Consider the following 11,311-nt stretch of genomic DNA (forward strand, 5'->3'; position numbering starts at 1 on the left):
TTTTTTTTTTACATATACCATGTTTGTTGGACATTTACTCTGGTAATGCCATATTTTTTTTTGTACATGTACCATGGTATTACCATGCTTTTGTACATGTACCATGAAAATACCTTGTTTTTTTTAGACATGTACCATGAAAATACCTTGTTTTTTTTAGACATGTACCATGAAAATACCTTGTTTTTTTTAGACATGTACCATGAAAATACCTTGTTTTATAGACATGTACCATGGTAATATTATATTTTTTGGACATGTATCATGATACTTTTTTTTTGTACCATGGTAATACCCTATTTTTTTGGACATGTACCATAATAAAACCTTGTTTTTTTTAGACATGTACCATGGTAAAATGATATTTTGCACATGTACCATGGTAATCCCATGCATTTGGACATGTATCATAATAATACTTCATTTTTTGTACATGTACCCTGGTAAAACATGTTTAAAAAAAACATGTACTATGCAAATAACATGTTTTTGGACATGTACCATGATGATACTTAGATTTCTGTACATGTACCCTGATAAAACATGTTTTTTTTTATAATCGTGTGCTATGTAAATACTATGTTTCTGGACATGTACCATGATTTTTAGAACATGTACTATTTTAACGCCATGTTTTTCTGGGGGATATGTGCTTTTTAGACATGTATCAGGTTTTTTATGGACAAGTACCATGGTAAAAAATTTCATGTTTTTGGACATGTTCGCCACGGTAATATTGTGTTAAACTGAGACTTACCAGGGTAATACCATGTTTTTGAAGATGTACCATGGTATAACATGGCTTTTTGCACATGGTATCAGAGTAATAGCATGTTTTGGCAATTTTTTAATGTACAAAGAATATGATAATCATTATCGTGGTACTGTCACAGTAACCGCTCCGTCTCCTCACCGCCACCGTTCTTGTAGCAGAGATACGGGAAGCGCCACACGTTTCCCAGTCCGATGATCTCTCCAGCCACCGACAGGACAAACTCCAGCTTGTTGCTCCACTGTCCCCTGTCCTTCATCTTCACCTCCGTGTGCGGGACGATGTCCAGCGGCCGGTTCAGCCCGTTAGACGGGTCCATCTTAGTCGTGATCTCTTTCTCTCCTGTTTGAAAACAAAAGCATGTTTAGAAGAATCTAATGACTGCTATGATGTGTTCGGTCAAGAGGAGCACTGTTAATTACAAAATTGAATGCAATGAATCATATGTGGTTATTTTGATTAATTAATCAGTGTATGGTGTAATTAACTTAATTAAAAATTTTAAATGAAGGTCTCCCAATCAAAAGACAAATAGTGTTTTCATTCACGGTGACACAAAGTTTTTATCTCGTAAAACATGAAGATATGAAACCTGAACACACCCATTCAGACCAGAACCTTTCATAAATGCGGCTCGTAAACCAGTCTGAGCACAAAAGCCATCAGATGACTGTGTTTGTGTGAATGTGGTGGACCCACTCAATTCCAGGCATTTTATTGCATGTTTTGTAATGACGTTTGTGACCGTTGCAACACATCACAAAACAACTGATCTGTTATGATTTATTGCAACACAGACTGCAAAAACAGCATGTGAAAAACTCACAAGGATATAAATGCCTGCACTTCACTAAACTTAAAATAAAAGTTTGGCTAAAAATACTCAGGACATCTTAGTTACACCATGGCAACATACAAAAAAAATTATTAATACGCAAGAAACAACCAGAACATGATAGCAAGCACATAGCAACATTCAAAAAACAAACTGAACGCCTTAACAACCACTGGTCAGTACATAAAATAGCCTAACAACCACGCAGAAACATGCAAAAGAACCTTCCAAAACACCTTAGCAACTGCGTAGCAGCAACACACAAAAAGCACTTACTGTAGAATGCTTTGCAACTGCATATCAATGTGTTAAATATCATTCAGGTCTCGTTAGCAACCACACAGCAACAACCTAGCAACTGCATGGCAACACACAAAAAGCACTTACTGTAGAATGCATTGCATCTGCATATCAACATGTTAAATAACATTCAGGTCTCGTTAGCAACCATACAGCAACACCCTAGCAACTGCATGGCAACACACAAAAAGCACTTACTGTAGAATGCTTTGCAACTGCATATCAACATGTTAAATAACATTCAGGTCTCGTTAGCAACCATACAGCAACACCCTAGCAACTGCATAGCAACACACAAAGCACTTACTGTAGAACGCTTTGCAACTGCATAGCAACATGTTAAATAACATTCAGGTCTCCTTAGCAACCATACAGCAACACCCTAGCAACTGCATAGCAACACACAAAAAGCACTTACTGTAGAATGCTTTGCAACTGCATATCAATGTGTTAAATAACATTCAGGTCTCCTTAGCAACCACACAGCAACACCCTAGCAACTGCATAGCAACACACAAAAAGCACTTACTGTAGAATGTTTTGCAACTGCATGGCCACATGTTAAATAACATTCAGGTCTCCTTAGCAACCACACAGTAACATCCGAGCAACTGCAAAGCAATATGCTAAAAACACTCAGAACACCTTAGCAGAAACACAGCAACACCCTAGCAACTGCATAGCAACACACAAAAAGCATTTACTGTAGAATACTTTGCAACTGCATAGCAACATGTTAAATAACATTCAGGTCTCCTTAGCAACCATACAGCAACATCTGAGCAACTGCATAGCAACACACAAAAAGCACTTACTGTAGAATGTTTTGCAACTGCATAGCAACATGTTAAATAACATTCAGGTCTCCTTAGCAACCATACAGCAACATCCGAGCAACTGCAAAGCAATATGCTAAAAACACTCAGAACACCTTAGCAACCACACAGCAACAGCCTAGAAACTGCATAGCAATGTGTAAAAAAACACTCAGAACACTTTAAAACCATATAACAATGCCCTAGCAACTGCATAGCAACAGGCACTCAGTACTGCAGATATCTGAAAATCACTATGCGCTGGAAATGTAACTGAAATCTTGACCTTTTTGTCATACAGGTTTGGAATTGGGTGGGTTAGTAAATGATGACAGAACTCACTTTTGGGTGAACTGTCCCTGTTCTGGTGCATTACTGGTGACTGCATCACGTCTGCTGTGTGCCATGATACTAGCAGATCACACGAGCATTGTGGGATACGGCACTGCTGAAAAGACTCTCTCTGTGTGAGGAACAGAAGACTCACTCACTGTGTTCATATCTGTCAGCTTGAATTAACGGGTCTGATGCATCTGTGCGTTCAGTTCAGCCCTGTCACAATCAAGACCAAATCAAAGACATTAAAGGGATAGTTCACCCAAAAATGAAAAGTTGCTGTTAATCCTCACTCTCCGTTGTAAACAAACAGCGTCATCGGCTTACATGTGAGTTTGTGCCCACACATACATCATTATGCGAGGAAGTTCGCGCTCCGGACAGTCGTGAACGCACTGAGAACCATTTGCCCAGGCTGTGGATTAAAGGTAATAATGTTATAAATAATGTTCATTTTCTTGCACAGACTGATTGTTTCGCTTCATAAGACCTCAGTGTCTCGTCAGGAGCCACGGGTATTGATTTGGTCTTCCCTGTATATGTTTTTTGACTCTCAAAAGCCGGCAGCCACAGACGTGCAGTGTATGAATAGCCAAGCACCACAGTTTCACCTAAAAAAAATCTTCTTTACTGTTCTTGGATCTTGGATGGCCTGAGGGTGAGTAAATTAACAGCACATTTTCATTTTTGGGTGAACTGTCCCTTTTAATTGACTTTCAATAACCTCCATTTGTGCATTTTACAAGGGACTTATTATTTTTGTTGTTGTTGTAAATAAACTTCATTGTTTGATTTTAAGCAAATTTTCACAGAATTTTGTACCCTAAACAACTCTGGTGCTGTGTTGGGTTACTGTCCTGAGTCCTGATGCAAAACCTGCTTCAAGGCACCAGGGGTCCAGGGTTCAGAGGTCTCTCTGTCTCCGTCCCTCGAGGAACAGACGTCTGTTCCACATACTTGAAGACGTTTCAAACAACAAGCATGGTGGACATCCCGCAGAGCCGGAGGCCTTGAGAATGTGCTCTTTCTTTCTCGTGTGCAGAAACAGCGCCAGCGCCTCTATACTGTCACAGCTGTCAGTGAAAAGCATCACCAGGCTGGTCAAAATAGACTTGCTCTTGCATTAACAAGACACTTGAAGGAATGAAGGGCTGGCAGCGTGAGGTAGAACAGGCTTCTGGTTTGCAAAGCTGTTTGTTTGGAAGATGACCTCAGAGCAAGGTGGTTTGATCACAGTTTACTGCAGTTTTCACAAGGCCAGAGACGAGATCACACGTTAGTCCTGTAGAGCTGAGCTTTTCTGTGCTACTTGCCATAGGAAAGAAAAATGACAGATGTGATCTCAATCGTTTATCCTAGACACCAACAATATTAGACGGAGAGCAAATGGAGCTTCTGCTTAAGTCTCATGCTTCTCAAAAAAAACAAAACATATATCCTCCTATATCTCAAAAATCAGATTTCCCAAAGTAGAGAAGAACGGCACATTTAATATCTCCGAAAAAAAGGTACCTTTTCAAAAGGTACAGTTTTGCACCTTTTATGTACGAATATACACGCTTTATGTACAAAGGTGTACCTTTTGAACAGGTACCGTCCCAGTGACAGCTTTTGTACCTTTTTTTTCACAGACGAGTTTAAATAGAGAGCAAATGGACTAGCTAAAGTCCCCTGCTTCTCAGATGTTTCTCCTGAGAAAAAGACTGTGTTAATCTCACATATCATGTCTAGAGTTTCAAAGGAGATCTCAGAACGTCTCAAACTGTTCAAAAGGGATATCCAAATATCTTAAACTGTGCTCAGATTTCTTAAAGATACCAAAAGCGTCTCAAACATGCCATAGAAAATCCACAAAGATCTCTTTACAAGCTCAACTGTTTTTTTCCCCTAGACACCCAAGAGATGCAAACTGACCAGCTGAAGTCTCCTGCATCTCAGACGTTTCTCCTAAGAAAAAGACTCTGCTAATCTCACATATCTCATCTCTAGAGTTTCAGAAATGTCTCAAAATCCTCAGATTTCTCAAAGACACCAAAAGAAAAGAGGAGCTGCACATAGATCTCTTTAGTATCTCAGTTATTTCTCCTAGAATGCAGACGGACCTGTTGAATTCTGCTTTTCAGATGTTTCTCCTGCTTCTCAAAACCCTGCTAATCTCACATATGTCATCTCTAGAGTTTCAAAAAGATCTAAAAATATCTCAAACTGTGCTCAGATTTCTCAGAGATACCAAAGGAAAGAAGAATTCCACAAATATCCCTTTAGTATCTCAGCTGTTTCTCCTAGACACCAGTGAGATGCAAACTGACCTCCTGTGATCTCAGATGTTTCTCACGAGAAAAGAAACCCTGTTTATCTCACATGTAATTTCTCAGGTTTCAAAAGAGATCTCAAAAATGTCTCAAACTGTCCTCAGATTTCTCAAAAATACCAAAAGACAAGAGGAATCGCACATAGATCTCATTATCTCAATAGTTTCTCCACCAATGGAATGCTTAATTCTCCTGCTTCTCAAAACCCTGCTAATCTCACATATATCATCTCAAGAGTTTCAAAAACATCTAAAAATATCTCAAACTGTGCTCAGATTTCTCAGAGATACCAAAAGATTGTCTCAAAAACATCTCAAACAAATATACCATGAGAAAATAGTAACGCCAAGTAGATGCAAACTGAGCAGCGGAAGTCTCCTGCATCTCAGATGTTCCTCCTAAAAACACCCTGCTAATCTCACACATCTCATCTCTAGAGTTCAAAAATGTCTCGAACTGTGCTCAAAGGCAAAAGTGTCTCAATACAAACTCAAGATTGCAGAGAGCAATGAAAGAGCAAACTCTGAGCACCGACATGTCTTCTGTGACATCAACTTATGATTTGGAGGATGAGAAATGACAGAGAAATGAAAGCTCTCGATGCAGGTAGATACTTGCAGGACAAATGAAAAATGGCATCTTGCCAAAAATTGCTGTTTGCCAGAATGTCTGCCTGCTCAGTAAATCTCTCAACTTGCTGACATAAAGCTGGAGCATACAGGCAGAAAGATCATCAAATAATCCAACACCACACATTACGGCACAGTTAATGTGGGGCCAAACTCCACAGGAGTGTCCATAAGTCACATTTAGGGCCTTCAGCTTGGCAGCTCATTATTCGGATTCATAGCTATTGAACTGATTCGCAAACATTTATTGCATGGGTGTAGCTGTCAGGATTTTGATTAATTATCGACAAATTGACCTTAATGACTTTATGTTGTGACTTTGCGGCTTATTGCTCAATCATACAAGCAGAATAACACATGCTGCGATGGGGTATGAATCTGAACATGCTAGTGGAAAAATCCCAGAGGAACGACTGCATAGCTGAAAACATCTACACACTGTATATCACACATGTGACAGATTAGTGTAGATGCACCATGCATGGAGCTTGCATTCATTCTGACCACCTTTTTTATATAAAGCACAAAGAATTAATTGCACATTTAGAACTAATGAAGTTGCTTTGCAGGCAGTTGGTTCTTCTTCAAAAGTTGTTTCTCATGATCGTAAAACATTATGATCTAACGGTTTTAATCACAATTGTAGACAAATATAATTAGTACTCAAAAGTTTGGAATTGGTAAGATTTTGTAAAAGTCTCTTCTGCTCACCAAAGCTGCATTTATTTGATAAAAAAAACAAAAAAAACAGTAAAATTGTGAAATATTATTGCAATTTAAACTGACTGTTTTCTATGTGAATATATATTAAACTCTAATTTATTTCTGTGATCAGAGCTGAATTTTCAGCATCATTCCTCCAGTCTTCAGTGTCACATGATCTTCAGAAATCATTCTAATATGCTGCTCAAGAAACATTTCTGATTATTATCAATGTTGAAAACATATTCTTTGATGAATAGAAGATTTAAAATAACCACATTTATTTGTAATAATATTATAAATATCTTTGCTGTCACTTTTGATCAATCTAGTGCATCCTTGATGAATAAAAGTATTAATATCTTTAAAAAAAATCTTACTGATCCAAACATTTAAATGAGTGTAAATTGTGCATGAACACAAATGTATTTATAAAACCAATATTTTAGTGAAGGAAAAGCATCATTCTCATCATACATGTTCCTCCTTCAATAGTGTTTAAAAACATCCTAGCGATGAGCAAAGCTGGAAGCAAAACAAGAAGCTCAAATATTAGAGTTTTTATTTGTGTCACGTTTTGGTCATTACTTCTTTCCCAAGGTTTAGTGTCTTTAATAGACTTTACTATTACTCTAAAATGTAGAAAACTGTCATAGTGCATGACAACACTGCAGTCAGGTCCATACTGTCATGAAATCACAGTAAGTAAGATGTTATAAATCTAGCATTTGCATGTTTGGAATTATTTAGAAAGGGAAAGAAGTCAAACTGTTTACTCACAGTACAAACTGGTTTTGATAAGAATCAAAGTGATATACTTACATAAATGTGACCCTGGAGCACAAAACCAGTCATAAGGGTCAATTTTTTGAAATTGAGATTTATACACCATCTAAAAGCTGAATAAATAAGCTTTCCATTGATGTATGGTTTGTTAGGATAGGACAATATTTGGCTGAGATACAACTATTTGAAAATCTGGAATCTGAGGGTGCAAAAAAATCTAAATATTGAGAAAATCATCTTTAAAGTTGTCCAAATGAAGTTCTTAGCAATGCATATTACTAATCAAAAATTAAGTTTTGATATAATTACGGTAGGAAATTTACCAAATATCTTTATGGAACATGATCTTTACTTAATATCCTAATGATTTTTGGCATAAAAGAAAAATCTATAATTTTGACTCAAATATACAAATATACCCCAGCGACTTATGACTGCTTTTGTGCTCCAGGGTCACAAATATGTACTTAGAGAGTTGCATTTACCTGAAAAAAGTCATGCACACGCAAGCATGCATTACAATGAAAAAACATGAAGAAACATGAAATAGCATGAGAAAACTCACCTTTCATTAGGATGTTGCAGGGCAGCCGGCAGCAGTCAAGTGTCCTGTATATTCTCAGGTCTTACTCTTTAATGTGGAGGTTTTCTGGTTTCGTGGAACCCGTCAGTCAGCCCTGGATGGTCCAAGTCCAACTCCGCCCCCCAGCAACTCCCTCTCGCTACCATTCACAAAACACTAACGAATTGCATAACACCGTCACCCAGCGCTCGTTCAGCCTGTGAAGCTTTTTTTTCTCTTTCAGCTTAAGGACACCAGAGAAAGGAACCATTCTGGCCTCATCTCAAAAGACCACCCTGATCACACCAGCCTCTGAAGAGATGAATAAACGGGGTTCAGACTGAATCTCTAGAGAGGATCACGGGATACTGGTCAAAAGCAGGCATGTTTCATGTTTTATGAGAGACATTTCTATTGGAATATATCTATCTATCTATATATAAATATACCACCCCCCCCTACCCTTTTTTTGCATTCAGTTTTATTTATTTTATATACAGATGTCATTTTGCCAGGGCAACAACAGTGAGCAAACATTCAGACACTAACGGATTGCATAACACCGTCACCCAGCGCTCGTTCAGCCTGTGAAGCTTTTTTTTCTCTTTCAGCTGAAGGACACCAGAGAAAGGAACCATTCTGGCCTCATCTCAAAAGACCACCCTGATCACACCAGCCTCTGAAGAGATGAATAAACGGGGTTCAGACTGAATCTCTAGAGAGGATCACGGGATACTGGTCAAAAGCAGGCATGTTTCATGTTTTATGAGAGACATTTCTATTGGAATATATCTATCTATCTATATATAAATATACCACCCCCCCCTACCCTTTTTTTGCATTCAGTTTTATTTATTTTATATACAGATGTCATTTTGCCAGGGCAACAACAGTGAGCAAACATTCAGAACACCTCATTCACCATATAGAAATGCCTTGGCAACCACAAAACGTCCTAGTGAAACTTTGGAAAATCACTATAGCAACCGCCTAGAAGACTAAAAACATTCTGGATACATTAGTAACTGCATAGCAACGCCTTGGCAACCACCCACAACACCACTCAGAACACCATTGCAACTGCATAGCGACACTCAGAAAATACTCTGAATAATATGTTAACAACTTCTTAGTAGAATCCAATAAAATCACCCTAGCAACCACATAGAGCAATCTCGCAGCTACATAGCAGTGCATTAAAAACCACTGGGAAGACCTTAGCAACTGCATACTGTAGCAATGCAGTGGTAACCACCCAAAACACCATAGCAACTGCATAGCGACACTTTAAAAACACTCTGAATAATACCATAACAAGTTTCTTAACAGAACCCTGATCATCCGACCAACCACCTAGCAACGCCCTAGCAACCACCTAGAACAATCTCGCAGCCACATAGCAGTGCATTAAAAACCACTCTTATGACCTTAGCAACTGCACTGCAATGTAGTGGTAACCACGCAGAACACCAAAGCAAAATGCATAGCAACAGATCTTAAAACTACTATGAATAATACCTTAACAAATTTCTTATCAGAACCCTGTAAGATCACCCTAGACACCACATATAACAATCTCACAGAAGTGCATTAAAAATCACTTAGAAGACATTAGCAGCTGCATAGCAACGCAGTGGTAACCACCCAAAATACTCTAGCAACCACAAAGAACACTAAAAACATTCTTAACACTTTATTAACTGCATAGCAACACCACCCAGAACACCAGAACAACTGCACAGCAACACTTTAAAACACTACAAATAATACCTTAACAAATTTCTTAGCAGAACCCTGTAAGATTACCCTAGCAACCACCCAGCAACGCCCTAGCCACCACATAGAACACTCTCGCAGCCACATAGCAGTGCATTAAAAATCACTCATAAGACCTTAGCAACTACATAGCATTGTGGTAACCACACAGAACACCATAGCAACTGCAAAAACACACTAAAAACATTCTGAATGCATTAGTAACCACATAGCAACACCCTGACAATCACCTAGTATACCCTAGCAACCACCCAGAACACCATATAAACCACAGAGAACACTAAAAAACATTCCAAATGCATTAGTAACCGTATAGCAACACCCTGGCAATCACCTAGAATACCCTAGCAACCACCCAGAACACCACAGCAACAGAGAACACTAAAAACATTCCGAATGCATTAGTAACCGCATAGCAACACCCTGACAATCACCTAGAATACCCTAGCAACCACCCAGAACACCATAGCAACCACAGAGAACACTAAAAAACATTCCGAATGCATTAGTAACCGCTTAGCAACACCCTGACAATCACTTAGAATACCCTAGCAACCACCCAGAACACCATAGCAACCACAGAGAACACTAAAAAACATTCCGAATGCATTAGTAACCGCATAGCAACACCCTGGCCATCACCTAGAATACCATAGCAACCACCCAGAACACCATAGCAACCACAGAGAACACTAAAAACATTCAGAATGCATTAGTAACCGCATAGGAACACCATAGCAACCACCCAGAACACCATAGCAACCACAGAGAACACTAAAAACATTCAGAATGCATTAGTAACCGCATAGCAACACCCTGGCAACCACCCAGCAACACTCTAACAACATAGAACACCCTAGCAACCACATAGCAACGCAAGCACCCTGGTATCCCAGACCATTGGAGCACTGTAGTAGTTTTATTAAGAAAATGTAAAAACTGCTTTATTATTGATTATAATTTGTATGTTTTTCCCCTTTTAATTCGGTTTGTGGATTCAAACGGTTGCTCATTCATTCCTTTCTCTTCTCATTCTTTGTGTCTTCAGTCGTCCTCTGCATACTGATGCTCCAGGAAGAGTGTTTTTCTTCCCAGCGGCTCAATGATGCTCATTTAGGAGAATAAACCGCGCACGTCGCTCTCCCAAAACAGTTTTACTGTTCAGATGACACTCGTTTATAACTCAGGAGATGTAATGCAGTTCTCAGTTATATTTAATTAAGGTATCAACTTCATCTCAGATGTTTCTTCTAAAATTCTTCAGGAGAGATAAAAACAGACGCAAATGAGCAAATTTGTGCTAGAGAATAGGGATAAAAAAGTCTTGTTTTCAGGAGAAACATCTGAGATTTCAGCATTTGCTCACCATGTAATCTTCTTGCTGTCAGGGAAGCAGACAGCTGCACATGTTCCTCTATAAGAGGTTTGCATTATTTAATCACTAAGCTGTGCTAAACGTGATCTGTCAGTGAAAGTACGCAGGGCT

General features: G+C 38.7%; 1 protein-coding gene across 2 annotated transcripts; it reads right to left on the reverse strand.

Annotated features, from left to right (window-relative positions):
- Positions 1–444: 444 nt before the first annotated feature.
- On the reverse strand, positions 445–8,152 carry LOC107745104 (sodium- and chloride-dependent betaine transporter-like). Of its 2 annotated transcripts, none has more exons than XM_016558940.1 (2): positions 8,053–8,152; positions 445–1,114 (listed from the first exon to the last, which is right to left on the reverse strand). In XM_016558940.1, exons 1-2 carry the CDS (start codon positions 8,057–8,059, stop codon positions 888–890), a joined length of 234 nt encoding a protein of 77 aa, XP_016414426.1. In that variant the 5' UTR covers positions 8,060–8,152; the 3' UTR covers positions 445–887. The 2 variants fall into 2 exon arrangements, with proteins under 2 accessions (XP_016414426.1, XP_016414425.1); XM_016558939.1 differs by lacking the exon at positions 8,053–8,152 and adding an exon at positions 3,065–3,201.
- Positions 8,153–11,311: the final 3,159 nt, after the last annotated feature.

The sequence above is a fragment of the Sinocyclocheilus rhinocerous genome, unplaced genomic scaffold (assembly GCF_001515625.1).
Source record: "Sinocyclocheilus rhinocerous isolate Xijiao unplaced genomic scaffold, SAMN03320098_v1.1 scaffold2966, whole genome shotgun sequence".
In the NCBI taxonomy this organism is placed as follows: Eukaryota; Metazoa; Chordata; class Actinopteri; order Cypriniformes; family Cyprinidae; genus Sinocyclocheilus; species Sinocyclocheilus rhinocerous.

What these genes read in the sequence shown, in the direction of transcription:
- LOC107745104 (XM_016558939.1), bottom strand. Translation starts at nt 3,110, where the DNA reads ATGCAGTCACCAGTAATGCACCAGAACAGGGACAGTTCACCCAAAA. An exon ending in CAGGGACAGTTCACCCAAAA is followed by an intron (nt 1,115 to 3,064) that starts GTGAGTTCTGTC and finishes GTTTTCAAACAG; the next exon opens with GAGAGAAAGAGATCACGACT.